The sequence below is a fragment of the Hemitrygon akajei genome, chromosome 23 (assembly GCF_048418815.1).
Source record: "Hemitrygon akajei chromosome 23, sHemAka1.3, whole genome shotgun sequence".
Classification (NCBI taxonomy): Eukaryota; Metazoa; Chordata; class Chondrichthyes; order Myliobatiformes; family Dasyatidae; genus Hemitrygon; species Hemitrygon akajei.
This window is the reverse complement of record NC_133146.1, coordinates 60,327,754-60,351,976: the sequence shown is the minus strand read 5'-3', so window position 1 is coordinate 60,351,976 and position 24,223 is coordinate 60,327,754. Positions and strand designations below refer to the sequence as shown.

Below are 24,223 nucleotides of genomic sequence, written 5' to 3'. Positions count from 1 at the left end.
GTGATGCTACCATGACACCCCAGTATAACTATATTCAGAAAATGTATTTGTGCCATTAACAACATTTGAGTGGATTTCTTTGAGAAATGCCAATTTACTTATGACTATATTTTGTATTTCACTATGGACAAACTGCTGCTGCCCTTTTTTGTTACTTCAATTAAAAGGAATTTTGTGATGACCTGCAGTTATGAAAAAGAAAGACAGGAATGCTTGCTTTCCTTGCAAACTTGCCAAATTTCAATGAGTTACTGATGAACCCTTTAGAGCAGGATTGCTATGCTATTGTTCAAATGTTTCTGCTGTTGTAAGTTTGATAGTCTGCCCTTGTCTGTTAAGTGTATGCTTAGTTTGAGGAGGACTGCAAATGGCAAAATTTTCAACACACTGATTCCAAATTGTTTGGAAAATAACTAAGGTCTTTCTGGATCAAAATGGCATCATGTTGCACACAGCTTGACAGCCAGCTGAGTTATGAGCTCAGGTATAATTCACTTTCAAAGCTGCTAAGTAATCTGAAGGGACTGGACTGTGCATGGCCCAGCTTCTGTATCGTGCCCTTTCCCTCCACCCCTCTTCCCACTGCCGACAGATGCACTAATCCATTGAGAGTATAACCTCTGTGGAAGCACACTGCAAAGTGTAAAGGTCCATGTGTGGTAAGTAGTCTTCAAGTGGCAAACCCTGAAAACTAACCCATGTATTGGATGGAATGCATTTTAACAGCAAATGTTATTACAGGTCTTTTATTTACCTCTAAATTCCTCTGATGTTCAGAGGCATTTGAAAAAAAGTTGATATAAACTTAAGTTTGAAATATTAAATAAAAATAAAAGCTTAAAAGGACAAAAAGAAAAAAAGAGCCAAAGTTGCTAACCATATATTTCAGCATAGGATTTCCATTTATGACAGCACGCCCTATCAAAGAAACAGGGCAGCTTGATAGCTAAATATAAAGTGCACCCAATCCTTTAGCTCAAAAGAGTTAAGCTATGCCTCTGTAATCAGTAAGGAGTCCAGTAGTAGGACAAAAGGTCAGCTGCACTGGCACAAAACTGCTATTAAATTTAGTGGAAACAGTGATACACTGCATAAAATTTCATTCCAATGTCCAAGTGCAAAGTACTAACAACAAAAAACTCCCAGGAAGTTTAGTTTTCAGCCATTAATGTTTAAAGTTTCCTGACACACAGAACCGGTAGAAAAAAAGGTGTCCAATATTGTTAATGGAAATTGTGCAAGCATATTTTCTGAATCCATCCCAAATACTAAAGAGCACAAGAATAGATAATCAACATTTAATATTCCAATTTAACTGCATAACTGAAAAGAAATATATAAATAATAGGTTTCATGTGAAAAGAAAACAATTAAACTTCTTACACACCTATTTACAATTTTATGCACTTCTGTTTTCCCATCAGTTTTTATGTGGTCTGGAGTTGGAGGTGGGGATGCAGTTAGCCAGTTGGAGCCCAGCATTCTGTTATCAGGTGACAGATCTGTAAAAAGTGGATCTTCTTCCAAGTCACTGTAGAATGGAATCAGGATTAAAAATACTGCATAATATCTAATAAATGAACACTCAGCATGCTCAAGATTTCATCGAAGGACAACCACGAGTTTGTGAGAGCCAAATGCTCTGCTCATTTAAACCAAAAACAGCCAACTTTACTGGAATGGATTATATCCTTTCAAATGCAGCTTAAAGCCTTTAGAAGAGTACTTTCATATCTGTAACACAAAAAGAAAATGCTGGAAAATCTCAGAAGGCCAGGCAGCAACTGCAAAGAGAGATGAATATTATCAATGACCCAATATTAGAACTGGAAAAGTGAGAAAACAATCATGTTTTAAGCAGCAAAAACAGGGAGCAATGGAGAGAAAAGGGAGCATAATTATAAGACCTTAAGATATTGGAACAGAATTAGGCCTTCTGGCCCATCGAGTCTGCTCTGCCATTTCATCATGGTGGATCCAATTCTCCTCTAAGCCCCCTTCTCCTCATATCCCTTCATGCCCTGACCAATCAAGAATCTATCAAACTTAAATATGGTAACAAATTTCATAAATTTACCTCTCTCTGGCTAAAGAAATTCCTCCTCATCTCCATTCTGAAAGGACACCCCACTATTCTGAGGATGTATCCTCTGGTCTTAGACTCTCCCACCATATGAAACACCCTTTCGACAGACACTTTATCAAAGCCTTTCACCATGCAATATGTTTCAATTAGGACACACCTTATTCTTCTGATTTCCAGAGAATACTGGCCCAGAGCCATCAAACGCTCTTCATATGACAATATGTTCACACCTGCAATCATTTTCATGAACCTCCTTTGAACCCTCTCCAGTTTTAGCATATCCTTTCTAAGATAAGGGGCCCAAAAGTGCTCACAATATTCCAAGTGAGGTCTCACCACTGCTTTATAAAGTCTCAACATTACATTCCTGTTTTTATATTCTAGTTCTCTTGAAATGAATGCTACCACTGCATTTGGCTTCCTCACCACAAAATCGACCTGCAAATTAATCTTAAGGGAATCTTGCATAAGCACTCCCAAGTCTCTTTGCACCTCAGTTTTTTGTAATTTTTCTCCACTTAGAAAAGTCAACTTTCATTACTTCTACCAAAGTGCATGACCATACACTTCCCAACACAATATTCCAACTGCCCATTCTTTGCACATTCTCCTAATCTAAGTCCTTCTGTAGCCTCTCTACTCCCTCAAAACTACCTGCCCCTCCACTAAACTTTGTCTCATCTGCAAACTTTGCAACAAAGCTATCAATTCCATCATCCAAATCATTAAAATATAATGCAAAAAGAATCAGTCCCAACACAGACCCCTGTGGAACACACTAGTCACTGGCAGCCAACCAGAAAAGGCTTCCTTATTCCCACTCTCTGCCTCCTCCTGCTTTACCCATGCTAGGATCTTCCCTGTAACAGCCTCATGTGGCACCTTGTCACAGGCCTTCTGAAAATCCACATACACAACATTAACCAATTCTCCTTTGTCTGTCCATTATTATGATATGATACAGGTGAATATTGTCAAAGACTTTGGGTTAAATGTATCACATTTATTCCCTTTGTCAATCTTCCATTCTGTGCCTTAAACATCTTTTCACTTTTAATGAAGGATTATTGATCCTGTTTCTCTCCAAGCTGATGAGTTCTTCCAACAACATGCTTCAGGTTGATTGTAGAAAATGTTTGATACATAGCAAAACACAAAATGCTGGCGGAACTCAGCAGGTCAGGCAGCATCTATGAAACTGATAGATTGTCAATGTTTCAGGCTGAAACCCTTCTTCAGGACTGTGAAGGAAGGGAGAAGATGCCAAAATAAAAAGGTGGGGGGAAGGGGAAAGTGGCTAGCTGGAAGGTTATAGATGAAGCCAGGTGGGTGGGAAAGGTCAAGAGTTGGAGCAGAAGATTCTGATAGAAGAGGAGAGTGAACCATAGGAGAAAGGGAAAGAAGAAGAGACCTGGGGTGTTGAGAGGAAGGTGAGAAGAGGTAAAAGGTCAGGGTGGTGAGTAGAGGAGGAGGAGTGGAATTTCTTTACTGGAAGGAGAAATTGATATTCATGCCATCAGCTTGGAGGCTACCCAGATGAATATAAGGTGTTCCTGCCTCTGAGGGTGGCCTCAACTTAGCACAAGAGGAGCCTATGGACTGACACGTTATATTTTATACATGCATGTTTACTGTTTAAACCCTTTTCTCTTCAACCCAAGCAATATGCCTTATTCCAAATATCCTGGGCAGCATTTTTTGGGGCCAAATATAATGCCAAGATGCTGAAAGAACAGAATTGAACTACAGTACTGTTCCTACTTAAACTTCAATGAAGGATTTCACATTTGTTTAACAAAGGAGCAAACCGCCTACATTCAAATTACTACTAGCTAAATATAGATACTTCATCTTTTGAAATTAGAAAAGCTGATACATAAAATATTACGAAGGCGTTAAAAGTACCGTATACATATAAAACAGATACAGTGGTCTCACTTGGAGAAATAAACGGACCTTTCCATTTCATTCATCTTCAATGTATTCAATAAAAATGTTAATGTGAACCAGGACTAAATTAGCAACTAGGTAAAAAGAAATTAAAAACTCACACTGCTCCTGCTATTTGTCCATTCTCAACTATATCCTTGTCTTCTTGGCAAGGTGGCTTATTCTCCACATAGTTCCGTTCCTCCAAATTCCTTAGCACCATGTTGTAAATAATGTGCTCATTTGGCTTTTGCAATAGATGCTCAAACATTCGCAAAGTCATTATACTGATCTGTAAGACATAGTAAATACCTTCAATCATCCCATTACATACTATCTGACGAACAACTAATTGCTTGACCGGAAGGCTACAGACTTGCACACAATGATATATATTAAGAATTCAAACATGATAGTTTAATGCTGCATTCATTTAAATAACTTAATACCATTAACCTTTGGTGAGAAATGCACAACTGCATCACAGATAATCTGCTTTCTTTAGAGCAATTGTTTGGGTACGAGTGCATTTGACTCAACCAACAATAGTATGGATCTTCCATCTTAGTATGCAACTTGCCCTAGATGCCTACCCCACAGTCTTCCACTGTGAAGTCATCAGCTCCCTGAAGAGCACACCATTTTCTAATTGCAACTGGCAAGGTCTGTACCTGAAATGCCTTGAGAACCAGTTAAGTCAAGGAGATTGAAAATTCAAAGACACTCAATCTATTTAAAATTATGAAATAATTCAATATATTTACTTCAATACTTTTTTTAAAAAAAGGAAAATACCTTCTACTCACATTTCTGTACTTCGTTTTCCTTCCAGTTTGACATAAATGTCTGCTGAACATGTGTCACTTAGCAGACAGATCTTCCAGTTTACGTGGCAACCTACTCCATGAGGAGTCAGAGGGCAAAGCACAGTTGCTTCGGGATTGATGAATCACCTCAGCAGAGTTTGTGACTTTGACATTTGTTCAAGAGTCCCAAATGTCTGCATACTTCAATTAGTGCTGACATATCTAGGCAAATCTGACATCTCTTAGGGAGACTTTTTAAAAAGTTGGGATTGATCTCAGTAGCAAAGTAGTAGCTTTCCTTGAAATCAGATTATCAGCTATCTGCCAGCTCTTTTGGTACTATGAGTAATTTAAAGGTCAATTAAACAATGTCACCAGAGATTTAAGTAACAAGAGAATTTTAACTCCATAGAACTGTGATTGTTTGGGAGTGTGACAATTAATAGTCTAACAGGACACCGATTGGTCACTTAAATATTATAATAGGGTTACATCCATCAGAATCAAAACAATTGAATGTAAATGAAAACCCAAAAATCAAAAACACAACAAAAAAATGAAGAAAACACCAAATACCATCTATAGAAAGAGAAAGAGTCAATATCAGGTTGAAGATATTTCATCAGTACTGTTAAAGTTTAGTTTTAAATTGCAGGGAGAATAAGGGACAGGCAGATAAGGCAATCTGTCTGAAAGGGTAGGCCCAAAATGAAGTCATCTGATTGATAGATTAATGAGGGTATTAGAAAGAAAGTAAACAAAGAGGCAATATAAAACAACAGAAACGCCGGCAGAATAGGCAGTGTCAGTAGACAAGGAAACACTGGATATTACAAGTGGATATCACTATACACTGGAGAAATTATATGTGCATTAGGTGGCTGCTTCACAGAGAATTTTTGTTCAATGCACAGAGGTAATCTCAGCACTCTGACTCTCCCTTTGAATCTCCATCCCACAATGACCCGTGTGTCTGTGGCTTATCACTTCAATGAGACCCAATGAAGCCTTAAGCAACAGTACTTTATCTTTCAAACACAGTGCAGACTTCAGAGCTCAATATGGAGTACAACCATTTCAGATAATTCACTTTGTCTGTATCAGAACAGAGCTGTTTTGCTAAAGGTTATATTAATAATCCTCTTTCCATTAACACTGTTTGATTTGCTGGTCATTTCCCACAGCTCTGATCTGAAGTGTGCAGCTTTTACATGCCCCTTTGAACACCCCCACCCCCCAGCTAAATGCCTTTATTAATCGATTAACTAACTTCATTAACAGCTTATCCCTCTAGGTATCCTGACCTGGTCCTATGAGAGATATTCCCGTTTGCCCAATCAGTCCCTCTTCATGTCTCTAACCAATAATTATGTCTTTTCCCAGTTTTTCTGATAAAATGTCCTCAACCTGAAAATTTCTGCAGATGCTGTCTGACTGGTGTGGATTTCCTCACGGCCTTCACCAGCTACAGGGAATCAGGTACCAAAGGCAAGAAAGTACCGCTGGACCTGGCAAGTTCATCATTTGCACTTACTTTCTGGATCTATCTAAAATGCTAAAACGTTGGCTCTTCCAATCTTCACTTCCCTAAGCCCTCTCACCGGTCACAGCCTATATCATCCCAGGTGAGCACCTCAAAGCAGCAATTCTCCTCACTGACCAACTGATTTTAGGATAACATCCAGCTTAGTTAATGTAATTACCTTTGCAAAGGAAAACAGCCCCACCTAGTGGCAGAAAACATTTAAAACATGATAAAGAAGCATGAATTACCACTTGCATTAAACCATTAAATTATTAAAATACAAGCTTTAGATTCTAGCTTGATATAAATGTTATTGAACCTTTCTCCTTGACTTGTCTTAAAGAAACTTGTTAATTTCTGTGGAATACTCAAAAGCATATACTTGCACACAATTCTTAGTGCACTTGCAAAAAAAACATAGAAACACAGAAAACCTACTACACAATACAGGCCCTTTGGCCCACAAAGCTGTGCCGAACATGTCCTTACCTTGGAAATTACCCAGGGTTACCAATAACCCTCTATTTTTCTGAGCTCCATGTACCTGTCCAGAGTCTCTTAAAAGACCCTAACGCATCCACCTCCACCACCATCACCATTCCATGCACTCACCACTCCCTGCACCTCCTCTGTACCTACTTCCAAGCACCTTAAAACTATGCCCTCTCGTGCTAGCCATTTCAGCCCTGGGAAAAAGCCTCTGACTATCCACACGATCAATGCCTCTCATCTTATACACCTCTGTCAGGTCACTTCTCATCCTCCATCGCTCCAAGGAGAAAAGGCCGAGTTGACTCAATCTGTTCTCATAAGGCATGCTCCCCAATCCAGGCAACATCCTTGTAAATCTCCTTTGCACCTTTCTTATGGTTTCCATATCCTTCCTATAGTGAGGTGACCAGAACTAAACACAGTACTGACCAGGGTCCTATATAGCCGCAACATTACCTCTCGGCTCCTAAACTCAATCCCATGATTGATGAAGGCCAATGCATCATATGCTTTCTTAACCACAGAGTCAACCTGCGCAACAGTTTTGAGTGTCCTATGGACTCGGACCCCAAGATCCCTCTGATCCTCTACACTGCCAAGAGTCTTACCGTTAATACTATCTTACATATAGAACATAGAATAGCACAGCACAGTACAGGCCCTTGTGCTGACCCTTAAACCCTGCCTCCCATATAACCCCCCACCTTAAATTCCTCCATATACCTGTCTAGTAGTCTCTTAAATTTCACAGTGTATCTGCCTCCACCATCGACTCAGGCAGTGCATTCCACGCACCAACTACTCTCTGAGTAAAAAACCTTCCTCTAATATCCCCCTTGAACTTCCCACCCTTTACCATGTCCTCTTGTATTGAGCAGTGGTACCCTGGGAAATACAGGGTATTTCACTGGCTCTCCACTCTATTTATACCTCTTAATATCTTGTATACCTCTATCATGTCTCCTCTCATCCTCCTTCTCTCCAAAGAGTAAAGCCCTAGCTCCCTTAATCTCTGATCATAATGCATACTCTCTAAACCAGGCAGCATCCTGGTAAATCTTCTCTGTACCCTTTCCAATGCTTCCACATCCTTCCTATAGTCAGGCGACTAGAACTGGACACAGTACTCCAAGTGTGGCCTAACCAAAGTTTTATAGAACTGCATCATTACCTCACAACTCTTAAACTCTATCCCTCAACTTATGAAAGCTAGCACCCTTCTGCCATCATATTTGACCTACCAAAATGAACTACCTCATACTTATCTGGGTTGAACTCCATCTGCCACTTCTCAGCCCAGTTTTGCATGCTATCAATGTCCCACTGTAACCTCTGTCAGCCTTCCACATATCCACAACACCACCAATCTTTGTGTCATCAGCAGACTTACTAACCCATCCCTCCACTTCTTCATCCAGGTCATTTATAAAATTCATGAAGAGTAGGGGTCCCAGAAGAGATCACTGAGACACACTACTGGTGAACGACTTCCATGCAGATTACGACCCATCTACAACCACCTTTTGCCTTCTGTGGGCAAGCCAGTTCTGGATCCACAAAGTAATGTCCCCTTGGATCCCATGCCTCCTCAGTTTATCAATAAGCCTTGCATGGGGTACCTTTTCAAATACATTGCTGAAATTCATATGCACTACATCTACTGCTCTTCCTTCATCAATGTGTTTAGTCACATCCTCAAAAAATTCAATCAGGCTTGTAAGGCATGCTGATTATTCCTAATCATATTACGCCTCTACAAATGTTCATAAATCCTGCCTCTCAGGATCTTCTCCATCAACTTACCAACCACTGAAGTAAGACGCACTGGTCAATAATTTCCTGGGCTATCTCTACTCCCTTTCTTGAATAATGGAACAACATCCGCAACCCTCCAATCCTCTGGAACCTCTACCGTCCCCATTGATGTGGCAAAGATCATCGCCAGAGGCTCATCAATCTCTTCCCACAGTAGCCTGGGGTACATCTCATCTGGTCCCAGCGACTTATCCAACTTGATGCTTTCCAAAAGCATCAGCACATCCTCTTTCTTAATATCTACATGCTCAAGCCTTTCAGCCCGCTGTAAGTCATCCCTACAATCATCAAGATCCTTTTCTGTAGTGACTACTGAAGCAAAGTACTCATTAAGTACCTCTGCTTTCTCCTCTGGTTCCATACACACTTCAACGCTGTCACACTTGATTGGTCCCATTCTCTCACGACTTATCCTCTTGCTCTTCACATACTTGTAGAATGCCTTGGGTTTTTCCTTAATCCTGTCCGCCAAGGCATCCTCATGGCCCCTTCTGGCTTTCATAATTTCTTTCTTAAGCTCCTTCTTGCTAGCCTTCTAGATCGCTATCATTACCTAGGTTTTTGAACCTTTTGTAAGCTCTTCTTTTCATCTTGACTAGATTTACAACAGCCTTTGTACCCCACTGTTCCTGTACCCTACCATAACCTCTGTCTCATTGGAACGTACCTATGCAGAACTCCACACAAATATCCCCTGAACATTTGCCACATTTCTTCTGTACTTTTCCCTGAGAACAATTGTTCCCAATTTATGCTTCCAAGTTCCTGCCTGATAGCTTCATATTTCCCCTTACTCCAATTAAACACTTTCCTAACTTGTCTGTTCCTATCTCTCTCCAATGCTATGGTAAAGGAGATAGAATTGTGATCACTATCTCTAAAATGCTCTCCCACTGAGGGACCTGATACATGACCAGGTTCTCTTCCCAATACCAGATAAAGTACAGCCTCTCCTCTTGTAGGCTTATCTACATATTGTGTCAAGAAAAAACACCTAGTAGAGTTATTGATCCCTTCCTGCTGATCTCTGATCAACAGTGCCTCGCCCTCACCTCTTTTGCCTCTCTCCCTGTCCTTTCTGAAACATTAAAGCCTGGTACTCGAAGTAACCATTCCTGCCCCTGAGCTATCCAGGTCTGTGTAATAGCCACAACATCATAGCTCCAAGTACTGATCCACATTCTAAGTTCATCCGCTTTGTTCATAATACTCCTTGCATTAAAATAGACACATCTCAAACCATCGGTCTGAGTGCATCCCTTCTCTATCACCTGCCAATCCTCCCTCTCGCACTGTCTCGAAGCTTTCTCTATTTGTGAACCAACTGCCTCTTCCTCCGTCTCTTCAGTTTGGTTCCCACGCCCCCCCAGCAATCCTAGTTTAAACTCTCCCCAACAACCTTGCAAACCTCCCCACCAAGATATTGGTCCCCCTGGGATTCAAGTGCAACCTGTCCTTTTTGTACAGGTCACTCCTGCCCCAAAAGGGGTCCCAATGATCCAGAATTCTGAATCCCTGCTCCCTGCTCCAATCCCTCAGCCATGTATTTATCTTCCACCTCAGAAGGTGAGTATTCATATACTCACTATCACGTGGCACAAGCAGAATCCAGAAAGGTCCTGCTTCTCAACTTCCTTCCTAACTCCCTGTAGTCTACTTTCAGGACCTCCTCCCTTTTCCTGCCTATGTCATTGGTACCAATATGTACCACGACCTCTGGCTGTTCTCCTTTCCACTTCAGGATATCATGGACATGATCAGAAACATCCCGGACCCTGGCAGGCAAACTACCTTCTTTCCTGCGTCCACAGAATTGCCTGTCTGACCCCCTACTATAGAGTCCCATATCACTGCTGCCATCCTCCTCCTTTCTCTATCCTTCTAAGCCACAGGGCCAGACTCTATGCCAAGGATATATTTCCTTCATCTGCGTTAATTGCAATTGAATGCTGAAGGATTTGGTGCACTTTTAAAGACAATACTGCTTAGCAGAATTGTTTTCCCGACAAGAACTGTTCTTCTTAACACAGGTTGAAAGAGAGAGGTAGGAACTGAATATACACTATTTTACCCAACAAGCACAATAGCCTGCATGTTCAATAATGTGACTCAATTGTATTGCAAGAGCTAGAACAAACTGAATAATCCTGGATTTTACTCAATTCCTTAAATACTACAAGAAGTGTTTTTTTTAAAGAAAAAAGTTCAAAGAAATACAGTAAAACTGTCATCATAAATTGGCATACTCAGGTGCCTGACACACTTTTACAGACTATTTATAATTCATACTTCACTTAATTTTTGATGTCTTAAGGTATAAATTTTCCAGTGAACTTGGTTAAGTTGAAAGCGAGAACAGGAAGTGGGGCCCTGGTGAATTGTAAAGGAGCGCAGGAACTGTGGAAATACTCAGCAGGTCAGGCCGCGCCTGTGAAGCACAATAGTCAATGCTTCAGGTCAAAGACCTCTTGTTAGAAATGGGAAGGAAGGAAAGAAGCTTTTGGGAGACTGTTCACAACATGCAGACTGGAAAAACTAAATGCAGACTGGGCAAACGATTTGTGGAGCATCTGTGTACAACACTGCGGGGTGACTCTGAGCTTCCTGTTGCCTTCCACTTTAATTGTGCACTTTGACTTCTCAGCCTATGGCCTCCTGTACTATAACAATGAGGCCCAACGCAAGCCTGAGGAACAGCATCTCATCTTCCATCTGAGCACAGTGCAGCCTTCTGGAATCAATACTAAATTCCATAACTGCAAGTAATATGATACCTCTGCCTGTATTTAATCAGAATTATCACTGACATTTGATGAGAAATTTGTTATTTTGCAGCAGTAAAATACTGCAAATATATTAAAAAATTATAAATTACAAAATTAAATAAATAGAGCAAAAAAAAAAGGAATAACAAGGTAGTGTTTGTGGACTGTTCATAGCAGAGAGTACTATGGGTCAGTTTTTTCCCCACTTTCATAAAGTGGAGGTTATGCCCAGCCTAACCTGCTGGGCGTATCTTCCTGTTCTGCAATTTGCAACTCCTACATTCCTTTCTACATGTTGTCACTGTCTACCTGCTCCAATTCTCTCAGTGGCCACTCTGGTTTTGACCTACAAGAGATATCCCCGTCTCCTTTACCCAGCCGGCAGCTTAATGATATTCTTTTCTTTGCTTCTCAGTTCCGATATAGGGTCCTTCATCAGCCTGACCATCTCAATATTTCCAGTATTTTCTGCTTTTAGTTTAGATTTTCAGCATTTGCGTTTGCTCTTTTGATTTTCATTCGTTGATGGAAATTGAGCACAGGAACTGGGGCCCCTGTGAGTGGGAAGGGAGTCTAACAAACAAAACCTGGAGAGCCACATGCCAAAGCACTGCAATTTTCCAAAATTGCATCAGAGTTACATTGCAAGAAAAAACATGGGAGAAGTTTTACAAAAGAAATGTAGCTTCATGTTAGTGCAAGCTTTGTATTTATCGATGTTTACCTCATCTGACAGATGGTCACAGTGTTCTATGAGCCGGCACCGCAGCTGATGTTTATTGTGTCCAGGTGCTTCAGGCTGTCTCTGTTCCCCTAACAAGAAGAAAACTAACTCTTGTAGCATTGCATTTGACGTGATCTGACGGATGATGCGATTAAGTAGTGATATTGAGGTCAGAATACCGATCTCAGATCTATACACACAAAGAAAAGATATTTTAGGTATTATTATCCAGACTTGAAGAGGTTTTTAAAAAGAAACTATCGTAATCATCTTGAGATTAGGGTTTCTGGCTTCTTCAAGCAGGTAAATACAGAATAAAGCAAGCTTAATGAACAGGAACTATAATATGACAGCAACTACATTTTCATGCAAGCTTTCACATTGAATACATAGACAGAACTTTTACATGTTTTCTCTGAGGAATTCAACCTCTCTAACTGTCAAGACTGGGAAAGCAAATCCGCCCTATTTCCAGGTATGGTGTCCCTCAATCATTACTTCCATAGCAGCAAATGGTTAAAAATTACAGGAAAATACTGAAAGCACTCTTCTGCTTTACTTTATAAGACAAATAGAACAAATCAGTGAAATGATGGGAGAAATTAAGCGACTTACGTCTGAAGCAATTGAGGTTCCATAACTGGGACAAAGAATCTCTCTCGGATAGCTCTTGCCAAGGCAGCAGCAGTGACCTGTAAAATGAAAAGCAGCATAAAGAATTATACAGCTGATTGGTTATTTGTACTCCACATCATAAAACATTCCAATCCATGATACAACCTAACAAATATTCATTAAGGAAAAGGACAATGTAAAGATTTTGTCTTAGCTAAATACTTTTCTGTTAGCAATCTCAAGTTTCCAATTTTAAACAGTTTTTGTACAATGGATTGGAAAAAATATTTATCATTCTTCGAAGTTTAAAGTTTTTCTTAATGTATACACTAATTTTCTCAAATTGATATTATTTGTTTGTACCCTTTGGCTTAGTTACTTTACATTTGAGACATTATTTAGTAAGTAATATAATTTCCATCTGTATAATGTGAGTTTTTTTAAACTTCCTGCAATATACTTAATTTCAGATTAATTTTCTTCCTTCACCTCTCAGTATATATATCTTTTCCCGATTGCTTAAACATCCTGGGAAGTTCCATGACCCACTGAATCAAGATATCCCCAAAAAGCAGAATTGTCAAATGGAACCCAAATAATGCAAGCACTTTTGAATTACATTATTATATAGTTTTTCATTTAGTACTGTTTCAGAAACATAACAGTAATTACTGGAAAATTTCAAGCATTATCTGGAGAAAGGAAAACAGATAGTTAGACTTTCATGTCAAAAACTCAAACAGAATGAGGGAAAGAAGGAAAACAAATTCACTTAAGTTTCTAGATATTGAGGGACGGCTGAATAGGACAAAGACAATATTTCTGATAGGCTGAAATTTGTCTGTATCAAAATGGCTCCTAAAATCACAGCATGATCTACCTACTGTCTTACAAACCAACTTGTTTTCTTTCTCTTTCAGTACTGATAAGCATTCATCTGCATGAATCCTTAACTGTTTCTCTTTCTGAAGATACTACCTGACCTGCTGGATATTTTCAGCATATTCTGTTTTATACTGGACTTTCACATCTGCAGTTTTTTGATTTTTATTAATTATTTCAGAAATGTTTCCAATATTGGTTGCTATTTGTAGATGATCCGTGGAACTCAACTTGGGTGATACACCATTTTAAAATAGCAAAAGCATTATAACCATGTAACTGAAAGTTTACCACCTCAGATATATCATAGAAAAGTACAGCAATGAAACAGGACCATCAGCCTATCAGCAATGAACCATTTAAGTTGCCTAGTCCCATAGACCTGCAACTGAACCATAGCCCTCCACATCCCCCCCTCCAATGTATCTATCCAATTTTCTCTTAAACGTTGAAATTAAAATCACGTCCTTGGCTTGCGCTGGCCGTTCGTTCCACACTCTCAACCTCTGAGTGAAGAAGATTCCCCTCATGTTCCCCTTAAACATTTCACCTTTCACCCATGACCTCTAGTTGTAGTCTCACCCAATCTTAGTGGAAAAAGCCTGCTTGCATTTGCCCTATCTACACCTCTCATTATTTTGAATACCTCTACCAAATCTCTCCTCAGTCTTCTATGTTCTAGAGAATAAAGTTCTAACCTATTCCATCTTTCCTTATAACTCAGTTCCTCCTGTCCTTGTAAATTTTCTCTGTACTCTTTCAATTTTATTTACATTTTTTCCTTTATGTAGGTGACCAAAACTGCACACAATACTCCAAATTAGGGCCTTACTAACATCTTATATAACTTCAACATAACATCCCAACACCTGTACTCAATACTTTGATATATGAAGGCCAATGTGCCAAAAGCTTTCTTTACAACCCCCTCTACCTGTGACACTACTTTCAATGAATTATGGACCGTATTCAACTGCACTCCTCGGTGCCCCACTGTTCACTGTATAAAACCTACCCTGGTTGGTATTCCCAAAATGCAACACCTCACTTGTGGTAGAATCACAAACACGAGAAAATCTGCAGATACTGGAAATCCAAGCCACACACACAAAATACTGGAGACACTCAGCAGGCCAGGCAGCATCTATGGAAAAGAGTATAGTCAATGTTTCCAGCTGAGACCCTTCATCAGGTCCTGACGAAGGGTCTCGGACCAAAACGTCAACCATTTACTCTTTTCCTTTGATGCTGCCTGGCCTGCTGAATTCCTCCAGTATTTTGTGTGTGTTACCTCACCTGTGGTACATAAATGTGGATTTCAATTTTAAAAAATCCCATTATGGTATAAGGCTGAAATACCCTTTCAATTCACTATTTTATTATGGAAAATATTTAAAGAAATTGAAGAATGAACATGGATAAAGTATATCCAATAAGTTTTATGTAAATTAATTTATAACTTAATTGTTCCCCAGAAGGATTTACTGGATCTTTCATACTTTCATTTCTGCCATTGGAAGTATTCTATTGGCTATCCACAAAGTAAAACTTCATAAAATTATTTTACTCTCTTAATATAAGAGACAATCCAGTTGAAATTATTTTGCTTTATCTGTGAGAAAAAATTTAAATCAAATTTTAATTATTTATATAATTTTGTGGGGAAAACTAACAGTAAACAGTTATACTTTTTACTTAGCTTTCAGACCTTGTGGGCTTCTTTAATCAGCTGGTCACAGTAATCCAACCAAGACAGGAAAGAGATGAGAGGTCGCTTTCCTGGAAAAGCTGTGGTGTCTTCTTTATGGCTATAAGAATCCAAACTGTAATACAGAATGTAAAGAATAAAATTTGATTGGTATGAAGATTTTTAGTAGCTTGAAATTAAAAGGAAAACAAAACACCCTGTCACATTGTGTTAACCCAAGGTTACAATGATAAAACACCAAAGATGCTAGAAACTGGAAATAAAACTAAACTGCTGAACATTGAGAGCAAGTCTGGCAGCACTTATGAAGAGGGAATTGGACAATATTTTAGGTGAATCACCTAACGTGAGAACTGAGTAAGATCCACAGATGCTGATAGATTCCTGTTAAATGGTTATTAAAAAGGAATTTACTATATATATATATATATACACCAAGTTAGTTCCAATGCTGAATTATTAAACACATTTTGTTGAAATTCTGCACTATAACTACATTTCAAAATCTTAGTTAAGAGAAACGTACTTTAGTTGCTCTGTGATCAGAAAAGCCAACATAAAGTGCAACTTCTTTCCATTTTATAGAAGTCTGTAGGCACACATTCAGCGATTCAGAAACATAAACAAGAGAAAATCTTCACCTGCAGGCCAGACAGCATCTAAAGCAAAAAGTACAGTTGATGTTTAGATCCTGTCAAAGGGTTTTGGCCCGAAACGTCAACAGTACTTTTTTCCGTAGATGCTGCCTGGGCTGCTGAGTTCCTCCAGCATTTTGTGTGTCTTCCCCTCTGCCAGCCAATTTCTGAATGGATATTGACCCTATGAACACTACCTCACTACTTTTTTTATTTGTTTCTTTTTTCACTACTTATTAAATTTAACTACTTGATATACATATATATTCTTGCTGTAATTCGGGGTTTTTTTTCTATTATCATGCAGTGCATTGTACTGCTGCCATAAAGTTACAAATTTCAAGGCATGTGCCAGTGATATTAAACCTGATTCTGATTCAATAAAATCAGTTGTGAAAATGGATAGTATAATTTTCTGAATCTGTCATATTTTGAAACTGCTAATCTTCAAGAAATTTAGTGAAATCCTTTTTTTTGCACTGATGAAGGAAAATGCTTAGATTATGACATACTGAGTTGTTCTATGATTATGCACTTACTGAAGCTATCTATACAAAGGTTCTTCGTGCCCAGGATTCCCTTAACATGGGATACCAGGCACTTTCAAAGAGTTCCCAATGTATAGAGGTGGTCCTGCTCAATCTGGACTTTTCCCCAAGGCCAACAGAAACAAAAACATTCATCCCCATGGGGCCTGGTGCACATGTCCCATGTACCTGTATCAACTCCCAACAGGTGACGGGAGCTTTGCAAAATTTATTTCTCAAAAATTGTTTACTTCTCAAAACGGAACATTGTTTTGAACATGTGAATATTGTTCACTTTCATTACTATTTATACATCCCTTCAAATACCTCACATCCATTAAGGTAAGTTAAATAGTGACAGAAAGGTATTGTAGAGGCTTAAATAGGTGAAACACAAAACCCCATTGACCGATATGACTGGTGGTTGGGTCTCACGGAGGAAGAGGCTGGTACAGAAGTTCGGTTTTGGAGACATTGATTCTTAGGCCAAAAAGAGCGGCAGCAAATGAGAAGCGGTCTACAATACACACTCTTTATTACAACATAGAATTTGCATATATAATAGTATTTTTTAAAAATGCCTAAAAATTAAATTATTTAAAAAATGCTGCCTAAAATGCTAGTTTTATTTTTACACATATATTCAATACTGATATTTTTTCATGTGAGATTATACTTAGCATAGTTCCTCAATATTTTCAATTACATTAGAATAATTAGTACAGATGACAAAAAAAAACTTCAGCAACTAATGGGAGACTATGAAGAGTGGGTGGGTCACAGAGATAAATGAAAGTCACAAGTGGACCATGAACAGAAAAAGGTTGAGAACCACTGGTTTGGTCAAGGTTATTTCATCATGACAACAATCCAGCTACGTTGACAGAGGAAGGGGAAGTCTTGGTGATGAAGTAACTCTATGTAACTAACACACATTACAAAACTATTCCTAATACTTGTAGAGATGCTAAGTTAATTTTGAAGGAACATGCAATTTCAGCAGTTTAAAAATTTTAGAGCACAGATCTTTTCCTGCAAAACTTCTGGTAATTGTATTATTCCATAATTCGGATTTGGATCAAAACTGGATCAGGTAGAAAGAGCATTATTTATAGACCATAAGACATAGGAGCAGAATTAGGCCATTTGGCCCATCAAGTCTGCTCCGCAACAGTTCATAAGTGATGCAAAAGTACATACGTTAGCTTTCATTTACGTTTCAGCCAGGACATTATGCAATATGTTTCTTCTGTTGCAATTTATAATGAAGTCTAAGGGAAAACTGAAACTAAACATTCACACACACCCTAATAAATTCATGCTTTTAAATCACAAATACACTGACGGTCATCTTGCCAATAGTTGTAATATTGGATAGGTTAGAAATGCCACCAATTGGACGACAATGCTCCACTGTCAAAGAAAGACAAACTGAATACTTGTCTGCACTATGCAAGCAAAAATGCAAATTTTAGAAGGGACAAATGTTACTAGTATTTAAAAGGACAAGTATATTTAAAGCAAAAATCAGATTGCTGGAGGAACTTGAAGCACGTGCAGGGATGAAGCATTTGTCAGATGTTTGGATTGAGATCTTGCATTAGGACTGAGGGTGGTGAGATGACAGTTGGTATTAAGAGAAGCAGGAGGCAGAATCTGTAATCTCTTGTCTCTCTCTCTCTCTCTCGAGCAAACTAAGTTATCCAAGGACTTTATTCTCTTTTGCCATTTATCTCCTATTAGACAGATTAGCTGCCATTAAGCCTTCAACACCCTCTGTGTATCTTGGTCTCCACCTTATCATTTTCTTTGTATTCTTTACCTCACCCTCTCCCCAAAACACTTTATTACTTAAAAAAGACTTTCAAATCTCTTACTATCTTTCCTTTCGGTTAGTCCTGATGAAGGGTCTCGGCCCGAAACGTCGACAGCGCTTCTCCCTATAGATGCTGCCTGGCCTGCTGTGTTCCACCAGCATTTTGTGTGTGTTGTTGTTATTACTTAAAACATGTCTGTTTTCCAAATCAAAGTTCAAATTTCAAAGTAAATTTATTATCAAAGTATATATATATATATATATATATGTCACCATTTTCTTGTGGGTATACTCAATAAATCTACAGAATAACCATAGCAGAATCAATGAAAGATCACCCAACTAGAGGGTTTAACCAGAGTGCAAAAGAAACTGCGCAAATACAATAGAACCATAGAACACTACAGCACAGTACAGGCCCTTCAGCCCTCCATGTTGTGCCGACCCAGATAATCCTTTAAAAAAGTACTAAATCCACACTACCCCATAACCCTCCATTTTTCTTTCATCCATGTGCCTGTCCAAGAGGTTCTTAAATACCCCTAATGTTTTAGCCTCCACCACCATCACTGGCAAGTCATTCCAGGCACTCACAACTCTTTGTGTAAAAAACTTACCCCTGATGTCTCCCCTAAACTTCCCTCCCTTAGTTTTGTACATATGCCCTCTTGTGTTTCCTATTGGTGCCCTGGGAAACAGATACTGACTATCCACCCTATCTATGCCTCTCATAATCTTGTAGACCTCTTATCAAGTCCCCTCTCATTCTTCTACGCTCCAAAGAGAAAAGTCACAGCTCTGCTAACCTTGTTTCATATGACTTGTTCTCCAAACCAGGCAACATCCTAGTAAATCTCCTCTGCACCCTCTCCATAGCTTCCACATCCTTTCTATAATGAGGTTACCAGAATTGAACACAATACTCTAACTGCGGTCTCACCAGAGATTTGTAGAGTTGCAACTTGACCTCTCTACTCTTGAACTCAATCCCCCTATTAATGAAACCTAGCATCCCACAGGCCTTCTTAACTACCCTATCAACCTGTGCAGCGACCTTGAGGGATGTATGGATTTGAACCCCAAGGTCCCTTTGTTCATCCACACTCTTAAGTAACTAACCATTAATCCTGTACTCAGTCTTCTGGTTTGTCCTTTCAAACTGCATCACCTCACACTTGTCCGGATTGAACTCCATCTGCCATTTTTCTGCCCAACTCTGCAGCCTATCTATATCCTCTTGTAACCTTCGACAACCTACAGCTCCATCCACAACTCCTCCAATCTTCGTGTCATCCGCAAACTTACTCACCCATCCTTCCACCTCTACATCCAGGTCATTTATAAAAATCACAAATAGCAGGGGTCCCAGAACAGATCCCTGCGGCACTCCACTAGTCACCGACCTCCAGGGAAGAATACTTTCCTTCCACAACTACCCTCTGCTTTCTTCCTTTAAGCCTATTTTTTATCCAAACAGCCAAGGTTCCACTTATCCCATACCTCATGACTTTCTGAATGAGTCTCTCATGAGGGACCTTGTCAAATGCTTTGCTAAAGTCCATGTAGACCACATCCACTGCCCTACCCTCATCAATTTCTTTTGTTACCTCTTCAAAAAACTCAATCAGGCTTGTGAGGCATGATCTTCCCTTCACAAAGCCATGTTGACTATCGATGAGTAGACTGTACTTCTCCAAATGCTCGTAGATCCTATCCTTAAGAATCCTTTTCAGTAGTTTGCATACCACTGACATAAGACTCACCGGTCTATAGTTCCCAGGTTTCTCCCTATTACCTTTTTCAAACAAGGGAACTACATTTGCCATTATCCAGTTCTCCAGCACTTCCCCTGTAGCCAAAGAGTATTCAAAGATCATAGCTAATGCTCCTGCGATCTCTTCTCTCAATTCCCACAACAACCTGGGGTGTATCATATCCAGCCCTGGGGATTTATCAATCTTAATGTTTTTAAGAAGATCCAGCACTTCTTCTTCCTTAATCTCCACAATGTCCAGCACACAGGCCCGCTCAACTTCAACCCCATCCTGATCAAGATCCTTTTCACTTGTGAATACTAAAGCGAAGTATTCATTTAGTACCTCCCCAAACTCCTCCACCTCCAGGCACACGTTGCCCTCTTTATCCTTTAGCGGTCCCACCTTCGTTCTCGTCATCCTCCTATTCTTCACATACGCATCAAATGCCTTGGGGTTCTCCATAATCCTACATGCCAAGGCCTTCTCATGCCCCCTTCGAGTTCTCCTAAGTCCTTTCTTTAGCTCCTTCCTGGCTACCCTATATTTTAACTATAACTAATAATAATACATAACTAAACAACAAATAGCAAGAACATGAGATGAAGAGTCTTTGAAATTGAATCCATTGATTGTACAAATATTTCAATGATGGGCAAGTGAAGTTGAGTGAATTCATCCCCTTTGGTTCAAAAGTCTGATGGTTGAGGAGTAATAACTGTTCCTGAACCTGGAGGTGTGGGTACTGAAGATCCAATACCTTCTTCCTGATGGCAGTAACAAGGAGAGACGACTTCCTGGGTGGACGTCTTTCTAGTTCTAACAAGAAATCGTCAACCTAAGTCTTTAACATTGTTTCTGTCTCCATTGATGTGGCCATAAATGCCGAATTTTGTTTTTATTTCAAACTTACAGCCTGATTTACATCTTTGCATCTTGATCGACATTACTTTTCAATTGATTGGCAGGAATTAAGAGGCCAACAATCTGAAATGATAAATTCTTTTCACTGAGTCGACAGGGACAGAAGTAGCCATGGCAGTTCTGACTGGGTACGAACAGAATTGCTAATTTGAGGTAGTGAACCAGAGCATGACATTTATTTATTGAGGTACAGCACACAACAGGGCCTTCCTACCCTTCGAGCTGAGCCACCCACAGTCCCCCAATTTAATCCTAGCCTAATCACAGGACAATTCACAAGGACCAATTAACCTACCAACCGGTACATATTTGGACTGTGGGAGGAAACCGGAGCACCTGGAGGAAACCCACACAGGGAGAATGTATAAACTCTTTACTGGTAATGGCAGGAATTGAAGCCGGGTCACTGGTACTATAAAGCATTGTGCTAACCACCACACTTCCGTGCTGCCTCATGAACACATCTAAGGATATTTGCTGTTTTGGTTCATGAAATATAAGAAAATGTACAAAACCTTTCAGACAAAAATGAGGTCAAAGTTGTGGGTATGTTATTCTCCAGTCTCTCAGATACCTTGTAACATTCCTCATGCTTTTGAATAGTGAAGCTTATCAGTACTGTCTACATGGTAATTTCACTGTTGTATATTAATATTTAACACAATAGCAGCAGAATACCCGATTAAAGTGGAACAACTTAGAAAATACTATCTTAGATCTAGTCCTGTGCAATGAGACAGGTAAGGTTAACGATCTTGTAGTCAGGGATCCTCTTGGAAAGAGTGATCATAGTATGATTGAATTTCACATTCAGATGGAGGATGAAATAGATCTAAAACTACTGTATTATACTTGAACAAGGGAAACTACAACGGGATAAGGGAGGAGTTGGCTAATGTGGATTGGGAGCACAGGTTATTTGGTAGGACAGCTGAGGAACAGTGGCATACTTTCGAAGAGATTTTTCACAGTGTTCTACAAAAGTATATTCCAGTCAAAAGTAAGGACAGTAAGTGTGGGGAGAGCCAGCCTTGAATATCTAAGGAAATAAAAGATAATACCAAATGAAAAGCTCGTGTACAAAGTTGCAGAGTAGCGGGAGACTGGAGGATTGGGAAAACTTTAAAAAGCAACAGAGAACAACTGAACAAGAAATAAGGACAGGGAAGATAAGAGTATGAAAGTAAATAAGCACAAAATATAAAAACAGATAGAAAAAGTTTTTATAAATATATAAAGCAGAAGAGGGTGGTTAAAGTCAGCATAGGTCCTTTGGAAGACGAAGGGGAAATTGATATTGTGTGATAAGGAAATGGCTGAGGTATTGAACGACTATTTTGTGTCAGTCTTCATGGTGGAGGACATGTCTAATATGCCAAAGAAGGATGTTATGTACGAAATGGGAGGTAAGGACCTCGAGAAAATCACTGTCATTAAAGAATAGTGATGAGCAAACTAGAGGGCCTGAAGGTCGATAAGTCCCCTGGTCCTGATGGGATGCATCCCAGGGTGCTGAAGGAATTAGCGGAGCTCATAGTAGACATGTTGGTAATCATTTATCAAAACTCTCTAGACTCTGGGCAGGTCCCAGCGGACTGGAAGACAGAAAATGTCACACCGCTTTTTAAAAAAGGATATAGGCAAAAGACGGGCAACTATAGGCCAGTTAGCTTAACATCTGTAGTCGGGGAAATGCTTGAAGCTATCATTAAGGAAGAAATAGCAAAGCATTTAGAATGGAGTGGCTCCATTCGACAGATGCAGCATGGATTCAGAAAGGGCAGGTTCTGTTTAACAAGCTTACTGGAGTTCTTTGAGGACATAACGAGTGCAGTGGATACAGGGGAACAGGTGGATGTCGTATACTTGGATTTCCAGAAGGCGTTCGATAAGGTGCCGCACAAGAGACTTATAAATAAGATACGGATGCATGGAGTCAGAGCAAGTGTATTGGCATGGATAGTGGATTGGTTAACCGATAGAAGGCAGAGAGTTGGTATAAATGGGTGTTTCTCCGGTTGGCAGTCAGTGGTGAGTGGGGTGCCGCAGGAGTCAGTGCTGGGCCTGCAGCTGTTTACCATTTACATTGATGATTTGGAACAGGGGACTGAGTGTAGCATAGCAAAATTTGCTGTTGACACTAAACTGAGTGGAAAAGATACAGAGGATGTGAAAAGTCTGCAGAAGGATAGAGATAGGTTAAGTGAGTGGGCCAAGGTCTGGCAGATGGAATACAACGTTGGTAAATGCGAGATCATCCACTTTGGAAGGAATAATAGAAGAGCAGATTATTATTTAAATGGTGAAAGATTGCAGCATGCTGTTGTGCAGAGGGACTTGGGAGTGTTTATTCATGAATCACAAAAAGTTGGCTTGCAGGTACAACAGGTTATTAAGAAGGCAAACGGAATGTTGGCCTTCATTGCTAGACGGATTGAATTCAGGAGCAGTGAGGTCATGCTGGAACTATACAGGTTACTGGTGAGGCCGCATCTGGAGTACTGTGTGCAGTTCTGGTCTCCATAATTGAGGAAGGATATAACGGCTTTGGAGGCAGTGCAAAGGAGATTCACCAGGTTGATTCCAGGGATGAAGGGGTTAACCTTTGAGGAGAGATTGAATCGCCTGGGACTCTACTCTCTGGAATTCAGAAGAATGAGAGGGGATCTTATAGAAACATACAAAATTTTGAAAGGGATAGATAAGATAGAAGTAGGAAAGTTGTTTCCATTGGTAGGTGAGACTAGAACTAGGGGACATTGCCTCATGATTCAAGGGAGAAGATTTAGGACAGAGATGAGGAGAAACTGTTTTTCCCAGAGAGTGGTGAATCTGTGGAATTCTCTGCCCAGGAAAAACAGTTGAGGCTTCTTCACTAAATATATTTAAGATACAGTTAGATAGGTTTTCACATAGTAAGGGAATTAAGGGTTATGGGGAAAAGGTAGATGGAGCTGAGTTTACGGACAGATCAGTCATGATCGTACTGAATGGCGGGGCAGGCTCGATGGGCTGGGTGGCCTACTCCTGCTCCTATTTCTTATGTTCTTTTGTAATTTTTGTCTTGCTTGTAGAGATACTTCAGAGGTTTGTTAAAAAAAGGAACAGTTTTCAAGGATAATTATTATTGTGAACTGTCTCTGTCTGCACAGTATTATTTACAATAATTATTGTAAGATTTTCTTCACAAGGTAAAATACATTGGAGTTACTCTGTTCTA

General features: G+C 39.6%; 1 protein-coding gene across 1 annotated transcript in view; it reads right to left on the bottom strand.

Annotated features, from left to right (window-relative positions):
• The window catches only part of fhip2a (FHF complex subunit HOOK interacting protein 2), an 89,835-nt gene that overhangs the window by 13,708 nt on the left and 51,904 nt on the right, over positions 1 to 24,223 (bottom strand). Inside the window, exons 8-12 of the mRNA XM_073027811.1 lie at positions 15,348 to 15,462; positions 12,758 to 12,834; positions 12,143 to 12,332; positions 4,138 to 4,307; positions 1,388 to 1,531 (exon numbers count right to left, since the gene is read on the bottom strand). Of these exons, the coding sequence (XP_072883912.1) occupies positions 1,388 to 1,531; positions 4,138 to 4,307; positions 12,143 to 12,332; positions 12,758 to 12,834; positions 15,348 to 15,462 (696 nt within the window). The remainder of the gene's footprint in view (positions 1 to 1,387; positions 1,532 to 4,137; positions 4,308 to 12,142; positions 12,333 to 12,757; positions 12,835 to 15,347; positions 15,463 to 24,223) is intronic.